Raw genomic sequence first — 19167 nt, forward strand, 5'->3', positions numbered from 1 at the left:
GGAGTTTCTGGCCTCGATCAATATCAAGGACGCTTACCATCATATCTGAATATATTCCTGACTCCAGCGTTTTCTTCGCTTTGCCGTGGGAGAGGAGCATTATAAATTCTTGGCATTGCCCTTTGGTCTCACCTCAGCTCCTTGGGTGTTCACAAAAGTGTTGGGCCTGGTGTTAACCTTGCCCAGGCAGAGGGGGATCGCGGTACTGGGGTACCTGGACGATCTTCTTCTGCGAGCAGAGTCTTTGTCTGTCTTAAAAGATGATCTGGACAGCACTGTGCGAACTCTGCAAGAGTTCAGCTGGACACTGACATCAGCCTTGACTCCATCCAACAAACTGGACTACCTGGGCCTGACTTTGGACTCAGCCTCAGCCAGGGTGTTCCTTCTGGAGGCGAAACTGCTGAGGTTGCAGCATGCGATTCGGCTCTTGTTGTCCAACCATTGGTCGTCTCCCAGGCCTTGCATACAAGTGCTGGGCTTAATAGTCTCCATCTTCGAGGCGGTTCCATTTGCTCCGTTCCATACCAGGCATCTGAAAAAGGAGATTCTGCCAAATGGGACAATAATCCTCAATCTCTGGACAATCTGATTCTGTTTAACCGGGGTGCAAGGGAATCCCTGATTTGGTGGCTCCGTTCCCCGGCGCTTCGACAGGGGAAGTACTTTTTCCCCCGGTACTGAACAGTGGTTTTCACAGACACCAGCCTGTCCAGGTGGGGAGGTGTCTTGGGCACAGATTCGACTCAAGGTGTTTGGACTCGGGAGGAGTCCAGTCTGCCGATCATTATCCTGGAGATTCGGGTATTGACGATTTGCTTGTCCCTGTAGACGGATCGTCTGCAGGGGTGCCCGATAAGGATTCAGCCAGACAATGCCATGGATTTGGCATATGTCGATCATCAAGGGGGCATCAAATGTGCCCTAGTAGCCAGAGAAGTAGCCGGCATTCTAAGTTGGGCAGAATGATATGTTCTGGCCCTCTCTGCTGTGCACATTCCAGGGATGGAAAATTGGCAGGCAGACTACCTCAGTCAACAGGCGTTGGAGCCGGACAAATGGTCTCTTCACTCGGAAGTGTTTCAACAACTGTGCCTTCGGTGGGGGACTCCTGATGTGGACCCGTTGGCCTCTCGTCCCAACCGGAAAGTTCATAGATTTGTGGCAAGATCTCAGGATCCTTTGGCCGATGCCGCAGATGCTCTGGTGGCCCCTCTGGGTCAGTATCGTCTGATTTACGCGTCTCCTCCACTACAGATTCTGCCGAGACTTATGCGCAGAATCGAGGCAGAAGGGATTCCAGTCATTCTGGTGGCTACAGACTGACCTTGGCGATCTTGGTACGCAGGCCTCATAAGGCTGGTAGCTGATTCCCCTTGGAGACTCCCTCTCAGAGAAGATCTTTTGTCTTAAGGCTCGATCTTCCATCCTGCTTTACGGTCGCTGGTTTTTAATGGCCTGGCTATTAAAAGCCAGGTACTGAAGGATAGAGGGTTGCCAGATTCAGTGTTTCCTTCATTGTTAAAAGCTAGAAAATCTACTTCTAGGAAGATTTATCATAGCGTTTGGAGGGCATACATTTCTTGGTGTGAGTCTCGGGGGGTTTCTCCCCATTCCTTTTCAGTGTCTCGTCTGTTGGAGTTTCTACAACAGGGTGTAGATCAGCGTTTGGCTCTGGGCACCATTAACGACCATTTTTTCCGCCTTGGCAATTTTTTTTCAATGGCAGTTGGCTGCAAATTCTTTAGTTCATACTTTGGTCCAGGGGGTTCCCCACTTTGCTCCTCCAGTAAGGTCCCTGGTACCTCAGTGGGACCTGACTCTAGTACTGTCAGTTCTTCAAAAACTGCCTCTGCTTATGCTGTCACAGAAGGTGGCCTTCTTGTTGGCTATTACTTCTGCACGCAGGGTGTCAGAGCTGGCTGCGTGTTCCTGTCGGTCACATTACTTGGTGGTTCACAGGGACAAAGTGGTGCTCTGTCCCTCTCAGTTGTTCCTTTCCAAGGTTGTCTAGGGTTTCCACTTGTATGAAGACATTATGTTGCCTTCCTTGTACCCTAAGCCAAAACATCCTAAATAAATTGCTTTACATTCCCTGGATGTGGTCGGGCAATCAGGGTGTACCTGGCGGTGACTGAGTCGATTCGGAAATTGGATTCCTTGTTTGTCCTTATGGTTGGATCTCGCAAGGGGCAGGCCGCATCTGCTGCGACCATTTCCAGATGGATCAGGCAGACAGTGGTTCAGGCCTATTCCATCAGGGGACAGGTTCCTCCTTTCCCTGTTAAGGCACATTCTACAAGAGCACTTAGTGCCTCCTGGGCCTTCCGTCATCAGGTGTCAGTGGTCCAGGTGTGCAAGGTGGCCACATGGTTGTCTGTGCATACATTCAAAAAGTTTTACAAGATGGATGTACTCGCATCTGCAGATGCTGCATTTGGCTGCAAAGTTTTGCAGTCTGCTATTGCAGAGGCTCCTGCCTCTTGAGGGTATATTTTTTTCTGGTTGGTGAGCTCCAGTTGTTCCTAGTTGAGCTCCCGGTTTATCTGGTTGGCTATGTTTAGCACTTTAGGGAATTATGTGTATTACTGTGTTTTCCCACCCCTAATGTTGACACTGCTTTGGGATATCCCAAGGTCAAAGAAGATATGGAGATGTGTCCGTCAATGAACGAAAGAGAAAACTGGATTTTTGTCTTACCGTAAAACCCTTTTCTCTGATGATCATTGACGAACACTGCACCCACCCCTTTGTTGAGTTGGGTTATGTATTCTTCTGACACTGCTTTTTACAAACTGAAGTCCTATAGCAGGAAGTGGGAAGTATACCCCTAGGATGGCCCTAGGGGCGTAGTCAAATCTGTTTCCGCCTAGTCCATCTCCTATGAAGAGAAGATATGGATCTGTGTCTGTCAGTGAACATCAGAGAAAAGGATTTTACGGTAAGACAAAAATCCAGTTTTTTCTTTTTGTACAATTATTCTGTAAGCCGGTCACATTTTCATGTATAGCTAAACAAATGCTATAGTTGTCCTTTAACCACTTCCCGCCTGTGATGTCCAGCAGGATAAGCCACTCGTGTGTATGAAGAGCGGCGATCGGTGGTGTGTCACTCTGACACGTCGCATCTCTGATCCCGACAAAGAGCCTATGACCTGGCTCTTTACCATGTGATCATCTGTAACTAATCATAGCTGGTCACATCGTAACCAGGAAGTGCCGTTGATCGTCTTGCCTCCATTCACGCTGACAAGGCGCGTGTAGAGGAGAGCTGATCGGGGGCTCTCCTGACCGGGGGGGGGGGGGGGGGGTCTGCATTGATTATCTGCACAGACCCATCAGGGATGCACACTAGAGCCCACCAGGGATGCCAATCAGTGCTAATTAAAAATGCCAATCAGTGTCCATTAGTAATGCCTGTCAGTGCCTTATTTGTGCTGCCTATTAGTGCCATCTATCAGTGCTGCCCATCAATTCCCATCATTGCCTATCAGTGCCACCTTTAAGTGCCCATTAGTGCTGCCTATCAGCGCCTATCAGTGTCACCAACAGTGGCCATTAGTGCTGCCTATGAGTGCCCATCAGTGTTACATATTAGTGCCTCATCATCAGTACCACCTCATCAATGACTATCAGTGCCCCTCAGTGCAGCCTCATCAGTGCTTGTCAGTGCAGGAGAAAACATACTTATTTACACAATTTTTAACATAAACAAAGAACTTTTTTTTTTTTAAATTTTCGGCCTGTTTTTATTTGTTTAGCAAAAAAAAAAACCAGAGGGGATTAAATGCTACCAAAAGAAAGCTCTATTTGTAGGTAAAAAAAATTATAAAAATTTCATATGGGTACAGTGCAGCATGACCATGCAATTGTCATTCAAATTGTGACAGCGCTGAAAGCTGAAATTGGCCTGGGCAGGAAGGGTTGAAAGTGCACTGTATTGAAGTGGTTAAGTTATGGCATTGCAGTTACTTTTTTTGAAAAATGTAAATTCTCCTTAATTAATAATTTAATTTAAAATTCAGGTTTTGATGAAAGATATTGCAACTCCTATACCTGCTGAAGAGGTCAAGAAAGTTATAAGAAGATGCCTTGAAAAAGCTGCCTTGATCAATTACACCCGACTTACAGAATATGCCAAAATTGAAGGTCAGATATTTATATAAAGTAAAGCTGATTTACTTTAAGAATAAATATATTTTTTTTATTTATTTTGAGATCTATATATATATATATATAGTATACATTATTTCTGTATACATCTATATCACATATACACAACATGTCAACGTTTATACCCAAATGATTGTTTCCACAATAGTTTTGTTAAGCTTTATTTAGACTACAAAATTAATTAAAAAAAAAAAAAAAAGCTTAAAAAATGTTGACCCTATATGGATCTGTTATAGCACAATTTTTTCTTTAAACTACATATCATATCATCTTATATTACCACAGATGGTTATTGTAATGCCATAATTTTGCTATTTGTTTTTTGTGTTTTTTTTTTTTTTTTTTTTTGTATTCGCAATGTTTTTGCTTTAGTATGTAGTACATTTGTATAGGAAAGGTAAACAAATTAATCTTGATTTCTAGCATTGAATAGTCTGAGTACTTTAAATAGTCTAATACTTTAAAAGTAATGTATCATGATAGAAATATGACAACTATAACTGGCTCCTAATTATCAGGTTTTTTCCTTCTAGCTTTTATACTTAGTGAGCGACTGACACAGAATACATACTCAATTTTAAGCATTCTGACCTCGTTTGCTACATATTCCTTTTAATCGATAAGTACTAAGCCAGGATGAGTTATGATTTTTTATTTTTTTTTTATTTTGAGCTACAACATTTTTTTTGGTAGATATACCCTGCTCTGATGCAGCATTCAGTTTCTGATCCACTTCTTTCAAAGCTCCTTCCTCAGGGACCTTTGTGTCAAAAGAGAAACTTCCTGCTTCAGCTACCAAAACAATTGGCAAATATCCTTAAGGATTTGTGGTCTAGGTCTCTGTCACCACAGGAGCTACCTTTGAATTTGCACCTTTTAATACTTCTTTGACAATGCCTTGAATACATTTATACAAAAGATTCTGGAAGAAAGGTGTACTCTTTTGCCTTCGTCTGGAACCAACAAGGGTTCTTTGCAGAACTTGGGGGACTAAGCAGATAACTTCCTTTCATAAAAAATTGTGGAACCCCAAGCCTGCTAAGGCAGGCAACAAACCTTATTCCCGATGAAGGGTTGCCCTCACTTATAAAATTGGGGGGAACATCTAGCCCCTTTGTCGTTAACACTATACCAGAGATATCTCCAATGTCTGGGTTCAAAACATTGTCTCTAGAGGCTACACGCTGTAGTCTGGTCTCCTCCATGCTTGCCATTCGATGTGCCCACTGCCCCTGACAATAGAGCAGCCTTGTTGGCTGCATTCTCAGGGTTTTTTTTCTCCTGTTCTGGAACCAGAAAGGTTTCACAGTCACTATTCCAACCTTTACAAGGTGACTAAGCTGAATTGCAATGAGCAGCCCATTATGGACCTAAAGTGCTTAACCGTGTTTCCACATGTTCAAAGGTTCTGTATGGAATCTGTGCACTTGGTGATTGATTGCCTATCTTTATCAGGGGACATTACTGGCCTTGATGGACAATAAGGATGTCTACTCGTATAACCCCATTTTTTATTTTTTTGCCTCATCAACATTATCCAGTGGGTGAGCAGCATTTCCAGTATGTGTCTGTACCCTTTCAGCCAGATCCCCTTTCTTGGTATTTGGACTACCTACACTTCTGGAAAGTTGTAAAGAATTTGGTAAAGTCCTTATTCTCCAAAAGTTGACACTGGTACTGTCACACAATCTGAAATCTATGGGTCTTGACCTGGACACGACCCTGGCATGCGTGTTCCATTCCCAGAATTCTCTTTGCTTTTGCACGAGTGTGTTAGATTAGATTTTAGCTTTTTTCCAAGGCAGTTCTCTCCCTCTTCTTTACTGCAAGGTTGCCTTTTTTTGTGGCTATCACTTTTATGAGGAGGGTGTCTGAATTTATGACCTTGTCCTATCAGGAATCCTTTCTTATTCTTCACACAGTCAGATTGTTTTAAGGCATAAGAACTTATTTTTTCCTAAGGTGGTCTCAGCTTTTCACCTAAATTGGAACATAGTGTTGCCTTTATATTGTCTTTGTCCTAATCCTCCCCAGGTGCTTGCTCTCCACTACCTGAATGTATAGGAGGCTGTACGTGTTTTTCTCTCAGCCAATCCCCCAATGCTGGGAGTGGGTGGGTCTATACAGGACTGGATCAAGCTTTGCTGTTTGTCAATGTGCAATCACCTAGAGATAGGGCATAACCCAATAGTCTAAGAATTAACTCTCCTTTGCCTTGTGATGTGCTCCAAGAGAGGGGCTTTGCAAGTAGGCCACCCACCCCCCTTTTTCTTTTTTTATTTGTTAAATGCAATGTGCAATTTATTTTTTATCTTCCTCCAAAACTAGAGTTGGTCTTTGAATATGCTTCCCTTTATCCAATTCTCCCCACACATTCACATTTTGGTCTGATCTTTATATGTGTCAGTGTTATCCATATCAAAATACACTATATTACCAAAAGTATTGGGACGCCTGCCTTTACATGTCTTTATGGACCTTACTTTTTGTACTGGTCCAAATAATTTGGTGGAGGGGGGCATTATGGTGTTGAGTTGTTTTTCAGGGGTTGGGCTTGCCCCTTAGTTCCATTGAAGATAAATCTTAAGGTGTCAGCATACCAAGACATTTTGGACAATTTCATGCTTCAAATTTTGTGGGAACAGTTTGGGGTGGCCATTCCTGTTCCAACATGACTGCGCACCAGTGCACAAAGCAAGGTCCATAAAGACATTGATGAGCGAGTTTGAGGTGGAGAAACTTGACTGACCTGGACAAAGTCCTGACCTCAACCCGATAAAACACCTTTGGGATAAATTAGAGTGGAGACTGCAATCCAGACCTCTCATTCAACATCAGTGCCTAACCTCACAAATGTGCATCTGGAAGAATGGTCAAACATTCCCATAGACACACTCCTAAACCTTGGGGACATCCTACCCAGAAGAGTTGACGCTGTTATAGCTGAAAAGGGTGGGCCAACTGAATATTGAACCCTACGGACTAAGACTGGGGTGCCATTAAAGTTCATGTGCGTGTAAAGGCAGGCATCCCAATACTTCTGGTAAAATAGTGTATGTTTCCACAGTAATTCTTGACAGTAGAGTTCACAAACGGTTCTTTTTTTTTTTTTTGTCCCAAAAGGAGTATTGTTGGGATGAGTGTTTTTAGTTGTAGTCCCAAGACTATTTTTCTTGTCTTTCTCTTTTTACCGTTTATTGACAGGGAGTGGGTTGTGGTCATGGTCATGGCATAGGAAGATCAATGTAGACTGACATGTATGCCAGGGGTCTTCAAACTATGGCCCTCTAGTTGTTCGGGAACTACAATTCCCATCATGCCTAGTCATGTCTGTGAATGTCACATTGTAAAGCGCTGTGAAAACTGTTGGCGCTATATAAATCCTGTATAATAATAATAATAAGAATGTCAGAGTTTTACAATGCCTCATGGGATGTGTAGTTGAGCTGTAGTTTGAGGATCCCTGGTGTATGCAGTCAGCACAAGACATATCTCCCAGCTCTAGAGAAACAGCCTTTATGAGGAAAGTGTGCAGGTTGTGGCCAGCTTTAATTGGTTCACTCACTATCTCAGACCCTGTAGAGCAAGATAGGTGGCCTCCATCAGGTCTGTTACTGTTTACTGGTTTCCAGAATTCATTTTTGGTCTCATAGTGCCTCTGATATAATTTATAGGCTTATTGCCAGTTCTTGCCATATGGCTTGTCAAAATAAATGATTTTTATGGGCACTAATTCATTCCGATGTGAAGACGTGCTGTAGACAGATCTGGCCCAGTAGGAGTTCTAACTACTCTTGGTGGTAATATTGCTCTCCCAGAAAGGTTAGAGGACCAGCTCTTAATTAATGTCTCTTTTTAGGTTTTGTTTTTAGAGAAACTAGCAAAAGTATGTTTGTGTTGGCACAGGGGCACATATGTAATGTCTGACACATGTAATGTAAATAAAGTGCTCTATTCCATTAAAAAGCAAGTCGTCTCAAAAACCTAAATGAAAAAAAAATTGATACCTGCTATGTAAAAATGGGCTTATTTACATTCACACAAAAGTACCTTGTTCCAAAATACATGAAACATAGTGCAGAATAATCACCTTTTATGATACAGATATTTAAATTGCTTTGCAAGCCTTAAATAAGTAACCGTGAAACCTATATCTATAAATGTGCTGTCCTTTTTTTTTTTTTTAAACAATGCCATATGAGAGTTGCAACCCAGGGAAAGTGAATGCTTTGAAAGGCACAACAAGCAGGTCTAACTGAAGCTTCTGCCTTTGCTTATGCTTGAACAGACCTTGTAAGCTTTGATGACTACCTACTATGTTTGTTCTCCTTGACTCACCATAACCTGGCAGCAGCATTTTTGTGCCATTTCCAACATCATGCATTTTTGCTTTCCCACCTGGGAAAGCTTATGTAAGGAACCTGATAAATCTAAATTGTTAGAGGCATTTACAACTTGCCAGTCGACATTACCGACTTAGTTGATAGGTAACAGTTGATATTTAATCTCCATAAACTCTACAACTGGATACTGACGTGAATTTCCTACCAAATTCAGCAAATTTACAAATCTATTAGCAACAGAGCCAAGATATTGGCAAAATAGATAAAATCATTTGAGGTTTGACATTGCCGAAGGGAGAAGGCAGTAATCACTCTTTAGTATACCTGAAAAACCAATTTATAAGCATGGTCAGCTTGACTTGTTGTCATTTGTATTTTGTAGCATAACAGGATAATGCTACTCTCTGCTTGATATCACTGTGAGGACTAGTAATGAGCTTCAGCTTTAGGTCTAACTGAGCCTGCTCTTGGTTTAGTGGACTGCTAAATGCCAACCTAAGCCCCCGTCCAGGGGTCACGGGCAGCTTTTGTGGCCAAATATAGTCATGGTTGATGACATCACAATTACCTCTGACTAGTTTGTTTAGTTAGCATGCTGCAGAGTGGGACCCTTTCTCTCTGTGAGGAAGCACTGATTTCTTTGCAAAGGTCCCAACACACCCACTGCTACGTCAGAGCCAGAGCTCTCAATATAACTGTAGAGCTATAGGTATGATTCAGTAGGGGGTGTCGGACCTCGGCAATTAGACCACTGCTTTCCCACAGGGAGTATGGGTTGCACCCTGCAGCTGCTTGTAAGGGACAGACTTTTCTATTTAGGCTGTGGCTTCTTTAGAAGGAAAACAAAACTAAGAAATTGAACACATCTTGTTTTGATATACCTGCAATATAGTCGCAGCTGATGACATGCAAATTGTCATAAGCTGCATATATAATCGTTTGTGTTCCTTGTAAATCCAATGTTACTTACTGTGCCCCCTCGATCCTGTAAGCTTCTATCTTCAGTGTGGGCATCTGAAGCCCAGATGGACTTTTTTCCTGGAATGCTGTGCAGCTGGCTACCAAGCATGCACCTCCTGATCTCACCCCTGCGCAGTGTGAAGAAAGTGAGGCACACATGGGGTGGAGGATGCCTGTTGACTCCTGAGATTGATGACACATATATCCCAGGAGCCAATGGGGGGGAAGATATGATGTACCTCTCTGCAACGAGGTAGTACAAAAGTGCAGAGCTTTAGGAAGCCTAAAGAAAGAAAAAAAATTTGCAAACATTGATGGCATAGCAGTAAGCAATCAGGAGAAAATAGAGCGAAAAGCACCTCTAAGTTCAGACATCATGAATTTTTTTTTAGAGTAAAATACAAGGGGAAACTCGAGGTACAGTACGAGGGGCTGCCAGGGTCCCCTACTGCATGGAGGAAGCTGGGCGTAAGTTTCCAGGGAGAAGCCGAGACGCTAAGGTCATGTTGGGGGACAGCGTGGGCCTGCAACGCTGGCAGAGTGATGTCACTGGAGGGGGAGTGTGCAACACGTTTCCGAGTCTGCATGATGCCGGTTCTGGGCATGCGCACGCCTTTATCAGGTTAGGGAGCAGGGACAATGGAGGCATTCAAATAAGGAGGCACCAGAGGGCACAGGGTTCTAGTGCAAGTGGTGTAACTGAAAATAGTGCGGTGGCAGTGTGGGAATAACCAGCAATGAGTTGGTGGCTAGATAGGATATTGATGGGCTGACAGGAATGGATGGTATTCACACAGTATTTGGTGGGAGAGTGTGAAAGGAATAAGGAAAAATGTCAAATACAGGTAGGAAGCAAACTGATCAAAGCATAATAATAATCATAATAGATTCAATACAAAATTAGATTACCAAAAAAATATGAGTAAGTGTAAAATTTTTATTAGAGGAAAATGGGAAGAATCTATCCTATACTGTGAAGGACCCCATTAAAACATAGATGATGGAGTGAGTTAGGGAACCAGAATTAGGAGGATCTGAGAAGTCAACTGGTTATATATTGTAGGAAAAGAAGATATTACGTGAGGGCCTAAAGCGGAGGTTCTTATGTAATTAATAAGTGTATAGATCGGTTGGTGGTATAACACTGTGATAAACTGTACGACAGAAATTGATGAAAGCGGATGTAAATAGATGTGGTGTTAACACTCAATATAAAGTAAAGGATGGGACCATAAGAATGGGGGGGAGGGGAGCTGTACCTAGAAGAAAAGGAGAAGGTCTACAGGATAGAGGAGACTTCCAATTTCTCATTGAGCCCTCCTGGCGAGAGGGTGTCTAAGTTATAAATCCAGAAGGTCTCCCTCTGGCAGAATTTCTGAAAACACTCAGCCTCGGGTAGACCCCTGGGTATGCCCTCAATGACCTATACCTGGAAGGAGATTTGCGGTGGGGTTCTAAAAAATGTCGGTGACACTGTGCATGTCTCTTCTCTCTTCAATAAAATATTGGCGCTCTCGAAACCTTTTTCGAAGAGGTCTGATGGTGCGGCCTATATAGGGGGGTCCGCATTGGCATTTCAAACAATAAACTACAAAGTCTGAGGAACAGCTGTAGAATTCATTGATCAAGTAGGTTTTCGCTTTCAATGTGAAGTCCTTCTGTTTGTGTTACAAAGGGGCCCATCGCAGTACCTTGTATTCGAAGGTAGTACTCGTCAAAAGTGAAATAGTTGTGGGATAAACAAAAGGATGTGGCTTCCAGGATTAAATTGACCTGTCAGGGGGTTGAGTAGTGGATCAGCAAAGAGAGAGTGCTGAAGGTCTGATAAGCCAATATGGTGAGGAATGGATGTGTAAAGTGAGTTTACATCCAACGAGACCCAACAATAACTGTCCTCCCAAGTATAGGGGGATAGTAGTTCCAGGAGGTGTATATTATCAGGAATGAAGGAAGGTAGACTTTAAGCGAAGGGTTGTAGAAATTGGTCTATGTATTGAGAGAAGCCGTTAGTGACACTAGTAGCTGTCTATGGCCACCACGATCGGTTGACCGGGTGGGTTGTTGAAATTCTTATGGACTTTAGGAAGGTGATAAAAGTAGGGGGTCTGGTAAAAGTCTTTACGGAGGAAGGAAGCCTCTGTTTTGTCTGATATGGTCATCCAGGGTTCTGGTGGCCAACAAAGAGGAGGGACACATACCTCGATTTACCACCTAGTATCGTGGCAAACTTATAAATGTAATACATCCTAGCCAAACATTGGCTTATCCTCCGAAAGGACACATTCCTACAGTCTCTTATCCCTAGAAAACCCGAGGTAACGTACAGAAGAGCACCTAGTCTGAAGAACAAAATAGCCCTGAGCAAACTCAGGCCCCTAGGCCCCACCCATTCACTCAGTCTACCTACCTTTTTTCCATTAAAGGTACAGTGGATATAAAAGGCTAAACATCCCTGTTAAAATGTCAGGTTTATGTGATGTATAAAATAAGACAAAGATAAATAATTTCATAACTTTTTCCACTTTTAATGTGACCTATAAACTGTACAACTCAGTTGAACAACAAACTAAAATATTTTAGGTAGAGGTAGGTAAAAATAAAATAATGTGGTTGCATAAGCCCCCCCCCCCCCAATACTTTGTTGAAGCACCTTTTTATTTTATTACAGCACTCAGTCTTTTTGGATATGAGTCTATCAGCATGGCACATCTTGACTTGGCAATATTTGCCCACTCTTCTTTGCAAAAACACTCAAGATCTGTCAGATTGCAAGGGCATCTCCTCTGCACAGCCCTCTTCAGATTACCCCACAGGTTTTCAATCAGATTTAGGTATAGGCTCTGGTTAGACCATTCCAAAACTTTATTCCTCTTCTGGTGAGGCCATTCCCTTGTTGATTTGGATGTGTGCTTTTGCTGAAAGATGAAGTTCCTCATCATGTTAAGCTTTCTAGCAAAAGTCTAAAGGTTTTGTGACAATATTTGTGACAATATTGACTGGTATTTAGAACTGTTCATATTTCCTCTACCTTGACTAAGACCCCTGTTCCAGCTGAAGATAAGCAGTCCCAAAGCATGATGCTGCCACCACCACGTCTCACTGTGGGTATGGTGTTGTTTTAGTGATGTGCAGTGTTGTTTTTGCGCCAAACATCTTTTGGAATTATGGCCAAAAAGTTCACCCTTGGTTTCATCAGACCATAATACATTTTCCAACATGCTTTTGGGAGACTTTGGATGTGTGTTTGCAAAATTCAGCTGGGCTTGGATGTTTTTCTTTGTAAGTAAAGACTTCTGTCTTGCCACTCTACCCTATAGCCCAGACATATGAAGAATAAGGGAGATTGTTGTCAAATGTACCACACAACCAGTACTTACTAAATATTCCTTCAGCTTCTTTAATGTTGCTATAGGCCTCTTGGCAGCCTCCCTGACCAGTTTTCAATTTTGGAGGGACGGCCAGTTCTTCGTAATGTCACTGTTGTGCCATATTTTCTCCACTTGATGATAACTGTCTTCACTGTGTTTCATGGTATATCTAATGCCTTGGGAATTCTTTTTTATCCTTCTCCTGACTGATACCTTTTAACAATGAGATCCCTCTGATGCTTTGGAAGATCTCTTTTGCTGTAGGATGCGACTAAGAAAATGTCAGCAATGACCTACTAGAGCAGCTGAACTTTATTTGGGGTAATCAGAGGCCCTTTATATAGATGGCAGGTGTGTACGGACTCATATTTAACATGAGTTTGAATGTGATTGCGTAATTCTGAACTCCGCTACATCCCCAGTTATAAGACGGTGTGCACACTTAAGCAAACACATTATTTTAGTTCACTCCCCCCCCCCCCCTTAAAACATTTCAGTTTGTTTTTCAATTGAGTTGTACAGTTTATAGGTCACATGAAAGGTGGAAAAAGTTCTGAAAAGATTTATCTTTTTCTAATTTTTTATATCACAGAAACCTGATATTTTAACAGGGGTTTGTAGACTTTTTATATCCATTTTATGTACCAGTGCAAAAAGACTCTATGCAAAACATGCCCCGTTGTAACATACAAACAGAAGTATTTCACAGCGAAAGGGAAAACCTACTTTATCAACGAATTCTACAGCTGTTCCTCAGACTTTGTAGTTTGTTTGAAATGTCCATGCGGGCTCCTTTATATAGGCCGTACAATCAGACCTCTTTGAAAAAGGTTATTGAAAAGGGGAGTGACTAACAGTGTCCCCTGCCATTTTTTGGAACACCACAACAAGTCTACTTCTGGCCTCCAGGTATGGGTCATTGAGGGCATACCCAGGGGTCTCCCTGAGGCTAAGTGTTTTCAGAAATTTCAGTTACACCACTGGCGCTAGGACCCTGTGTCCTCTGATGCCTTCTTATATGAATGGCTCCATTGTCCCTGCTCCCTAGCCTGATGTAGGCGTGTGCATGCCCAGGGCCGGCATCGCGCAGACTCAGAAACACGTTGCACACTCCCCCTTCTGTGACATCACTCTGCTAGCACTGCAGGCCACACTGTGCTCCAGCACCACCTCAGCCTCAACTTCTCCCTGGAAACTTACGCCCAGCTTCCTCCATTCAGTAGCGGACCCTGGCGCCACTTGTACTTTACATCCAGCGCTGTCATCCTAGATTTACCTTTATAACAAGCCTATTTTTATCACACTAAATGGGAGTTGCCCCTTTATTCTACAATAAAATCTATCATGTCTACACTTGGAGGCGCTTTTTCTTCTGCTCCTGAGAAACAGCTTGCCCTAGTGCTTGGCCATCTCTCAATAGTATCTGCCTACCTGCTGATGCCACACATCACTGTTTGCATAGACTATTCTCATGAACTCTTACTAATGTTATCGAACTTTCCCATAGACTCTCTGACCATACTAAAGGTTGCTCACAGTATGCAAGGTCTATTTTAGCCTGTGGTGCCTGTCTCCTTACGCTATTCATAGCAGTAATGTCTGGGACCAAAGTGAAAAAATAGCGTGGAGCCCTCCTTTAAGGTTCAATTGTACTTTATGAAAAAAAAATAATAATAATAATCATGTTTTAATTTGCATCTAATTTCTTCATAAATGTAGGCCAAAATGTATTCTACATGTCTTTTGGTAAAAAATAAATAAAATCCCAATAAGTGCGTATTAACTGGTTTGTGCTACAGTTATACATACTATGGTGTATATATACCGAAATTTATACAGCTATAGACGCTATCCTGTAATGACAGTGATCAGCAACTTATAGTGTGACTGTGATAAGGTGGCTTGCAATCTGACACTAACAGACACTATCTGAGAGAGTCGTTAACTGACACAGACATCTCTAGTGACACTAATACAGTGCTCAGTGATAATACTGTTCACTGACACTGTACTAATGACACTGGCTGGGAAGAGATTAACACCTAGAGGCAATCAAGGGGTTAACTGTGTGCATAACAGTGTGTGATGTGTGCTGCTTTTACTTTACTATCTGGCTGTTTTTTTCTCTGCTTTACAGGCAGAAGAAACAGCCGGATCGCTGTTCACAGTACAAATAGTTTTTTTTAAAACACAGAACTGTGTGTGTGTGATTGGCCATAGCTAATCAGCTGACTTTAGCCAAACTCATTGACTGAAATCAGCTGCCAAACATGTGCTGTGTCCAATCACAGCATGGGTCGGCAGGGGGCGCACTCATGGGTGCCCCAAACCTGGAAAAAAGCCAGCGACATACAGATACCTTGTCTGGCCTGCCTGTGCCACCCACCCACAGCAAAACTACTGTGGGTGGGCGACAAGTAGGTAAACCCAAAAGAAAACATTTAATACTTTGCAGCTTACCAGTTCTTAGATATTATGGCTGCATTGGTTATCTTTTTTTAGGCTTCACTTCCTTTATCTTTACCTGGTGATCTGGCCAGTAAATCTGTTGTTTTTTTAAAAAAGAATAAGCTCTCCTGCAGATGTAGCAGTTAGAGGAATAAGGCAAACCATTTACCACAGACAGGAGTGCTTACAATGATCAGCTTCTATTTATTTATGTAAAATCTTTATCCCAAAAAAAAACAGAATGGTTTGCTATAATTTCTTATAAGACCTCATGCACACTACTGCTCCTAAACTGACGATATTTGGGCTTTTGTTGTTTTTTGCCTATGGGGTTGATTTACTAAAACTGTACAGTGCAAAATCTTGTACAGCTCTGCCAATCGGCTTACAGGTTTTTGTTTTTTTTTGTCAAAGCTAAATTGAATAAGCTGACGTTAGAAGCTGATTGGCTACAATGCACAGCAGCACCAGATTTTGCACTATCCAGTTTTATTAAATCAGCCCCTATGTGTCCATCTTTTAGAGGAGTTTAGTGTCAATACTTCTTTATTGAAATATTTAAAAGTAAAAACAAAGAAAGACATACCACATGACACTAAACCAGAGAAACAACTGATATATAATGACAGTTTTAACAACATAAAAGATAAAGATAATTTGCAAAACATATACAGTATAATGAGAAGGCGCACTCACCTGCAGTGGTAGGGAGAAGAGGAAGAAAAGGGTGAGTGAAAGAAGAGAAGAGGGAAAGGGGGGATAAACGAAGGCAGGGGGAGAAGGAGGTGACTGCCCTACAAGGTAGCCACAAATAAAGCAGCAATGGCTAGTTCAGATTAATACTTTTAAAGAACATGTTATCAACCTTTTACTGTACAATTCGGATTAGACAATCAAAAGGATCCAATTATCTCTAAACGAAGAGGCCGTGGAGTTAGAGTATACTAGTATTTTGTCCATCTCGCATTGATGATTTAGAGTAGAAATGGTATCCGTTACAAATGGTGGGTGCAGCATATTCCACTTTCTTGTAATCATAATTTTTGTCACTAATAGAGATTGTATAATCACTACTCTACTTTTAAGTGAGAAATAGTTGATAGTCGGGTGCAGGATGGCCAGCTCAGAGTAGGGGGCTATGTGTAGGCCACTGATATCAGATAATTTAGAGAATATTTTATTTCAGAATGATCGTGCAGGCTTACAGGACCATAATATATGGTATAGAGTAAGTGGGAAGAGTAAATCGTAGAGAGTTTGTACAGGGTGAGGTACCAGGAGTGTGCTGTTTTCTGGAAAAGTGATTAATACACTTGGAAGTTGTATTTCTCTTCTGTTAGTTGACGGACACAGCACTCCATAAATCATAACTAGTGGGTTTGCCTCCTCCAGGACTAGGCAGAACAAAAACATCTGGCTACGCCCATGTGCCGTCCTCAGCTGGTATGCAACTCCCCTCTCTGCTCTAGGTAATCAGTTTTAATCTGTCTAGTCAAGAGTAAGGACCTAGGCTGCTGGCTGGGATCTCTGGTCCTAGCAGTTTTCTCATTCCATTCAACTGCCGGGCTGAGCGACAAGCTATCTAGATCCAGTGGTCCCCCTAGCCTTGCCAGCAAGCGATTGCAGACCGCAGCTATGCGCAAGGTTAGCCTTGACATTGCCTCACGGACAGAGGCTGGCCCGCGAGTTTAACATCTTGCAGGGTCGCACACAACCGAGCTGAGGTCTCAGTCGCAGTGGTCCCTTGGCCGACAGCTCCCCTACTTCGGTGGCAAGGAGTTCTGTCTGGAGCATTACCTGCACCATGGAAGGGTAAGTACAGTCCCCCCTCTCCCCTTTTGGTGGTTTTCTTTGGGGTGGACGCAGGTAACCTCCAGGACAGGTTCTTTCCTCCCACCCTTAAATCCCTCACTGAGCTGGGCTTCCCCCACTCCCATTCCCCCCTGTCTTAACCTAGAGTCTGGTGGGGGTCCCAGGGCAGAGAATGCAGCAGAGACCCCTGGAGTCTCCCCTATTATCCCCACTCTGTAAGGGTCCTGCGATAGTGTGTGTCCCGCTCTGGTAGTCTGGAGGGGTCCCAGTGTAGGAGACCCCTAGGTGCATGCCTTGCTGTTTGCAGTGTGGGTATAGTTCAGGGGGGTCCCAGTGCAGAGACCGGTGCAGAGTGCACAGCAGAGTCTCCCCTAAACGTGTGTCCTACCTTCAGAGGGGGTTCCCTTGCAGACGATGCAGAAAGATCCTGACAGCATGCTTCAGTGTTTGTTGCTGATGGTAGCCATTTTCTCTTAGTCTGGCTGGTCTCCGGGTTGGCGGCCATGTTTGTGTAGTCAAATGATGTCACAGGGGCCATTTTCCCTTAGTCGGGCTGGTCTCCGGTTGGAGGCCATGTTTGTGTAGTCAAATGATGTCACAAGGGCCATTTTCCCTTAGTCTGGCTGGTCTCCGGTTGGAGGCCATGTTTGTGTAGCCGAATGATGTTACGGGGGCCATTTTCCCTGTCTGGGAGATGCTAGAGACAACTGATGCCTCGTGGGGATGCCGAAGCTCCTCCGTTCCAGTTTCCTCTTCCTGTGCCCGGGACATATGAACAGGGATAGCGTCCATGATGATGCTGGGTTCGAATTCTCTGAGCTCCTCCGGTCAGTAGGGTCTTTGGGGGTCCCTGTTATCTCTCTCTGCCGATATGTACCCTGAGCCTTGAGGGGATCCTTTAGTAGTGGCAAAAGGTCGGTTTTGTACTGCAAGGTCTTCCTTTTCTTATGGAGCATCAGGGTCATATCTCCCCCACTGATCTCCTCATGAAGGTGGCAGGTCCCTCTGAACCCCAGCTTCTCATGGTTGCACTGACAGCAGTCCTGCAGTCCTTAGTGTTCCGAGTGGCAGTGGCGTGTGTGCAAAGGTCCAGGAGGAAGTGTCCCCTGCCTTCCTCTGCTCAGGCTGTCTTATCTGATTCTGAGCCTGATGCTGCAGTGGACGCGGCCCATCCAGGGGGATTTAATATCACACCCCCCGATCCATCCGATAATGAGGATGATTCCTCCACGGTCGCAGCAGCAAATTAAAAAGGTAGACACACTTATCACTGCAGGGTGTGAGACTTTAAAAATGGAGAATGCGGCTGATGTAGCCACTGAGGTGGCTGTGTCGTTTGATACGCACAAGTCGCATCGTACTTATTCAACCTGGAAACTCTCCTGTTTCCAGGTTGAATAAAGCAACCATGATCCCAGTAGAAGAATCCCTGTTCTTTAAGTACCCTGCTGACAAGAAAATGGAGGCTGTGGCATGCAGCATGTTTACTATGGCTGATTTGGCATTGCCTCAGCCCTAGTATTGTAGACATAACTGAATGGGCCAAGCTTTTGCGCCAGGGCCTGGGGGGTGAGCAGGTCTCTGCTGCTTATGTTGATTTAGAGGACCATTTGGTCTATGGACTGCAGTTTATTTGTGATGCAGCTTTGGATACAGCTCCTGTGCTGTCCAAACTGTTTCAGCGGTGGTGATTAGGCGCGTGCTGTGGCTTAAGAATTGGTCCGCAGACCAAGCCTCTAAGAAAGCTCTTACTGATCTGCCCTTTTAAGGCAATTCCTTGTTTGGGGCTACCCTGGATGACATCATTAAGGGCATCATGGGAGGGAAGAGTGGGGGGGTGGGAGAGATCTGTCTTCAGTGATGACGCCTTATCAATGTACCTGCGCCATATTTTATTCTGGCGCAGGTACATTGATGACGTGCTCGTCATCTGGACGGGAACCCTTATTGAATTAAATCAATTTATGGACGCTTTAGCAGTAAATACGTTTAACCTCAAATTCACAATGCAGCATAGTAGGGAAAGTATCCCTTTCTTGGACACTAGATTGCTAATCGACTCTG

At 43.4% G+C, this 19167-nt stretch overlaps 1 protein-coding gene across 4 annotated transcripts in view; it reads left to right on the forward strand.

Moving 5' to 3' along the window:
* CADPS2 (calcium dependent secretion activator 2) overlaps positions 1 to 19167 on the forward strand; it is a 1183693-nt gene that overhangs the window by 681898 nt on the left and 482628 nt on the right. For all 4 annotated transcript variants that reach the window (XM_082254958.1, XM_082254959.1, XM_082254960.1 and 1 more), the window contains exon 16: positions 4025 to 4148. In XM_082254958.1, the coding sequence (XP_082111084.1) occupies positions 4025 to 4148 (124 nt within the window). The remainder of the gene's footprint in view (positions 1 to 4024; positions 4149 to 19167) is intronic.

The sequence above is a fragment of the Pelophylax lessonae genome (genome assembly GCF_965119305.1).
Source record: "Pelophylax lessonae genome assembly, chromosome: 4".
In the NCBI taxonomy this organism is placed as follows: Eukaryota; Metazoa; Chordata; class Amphibia; order Anura; family Ranidae; genus Pelophylax; species Pelophylax lessonae.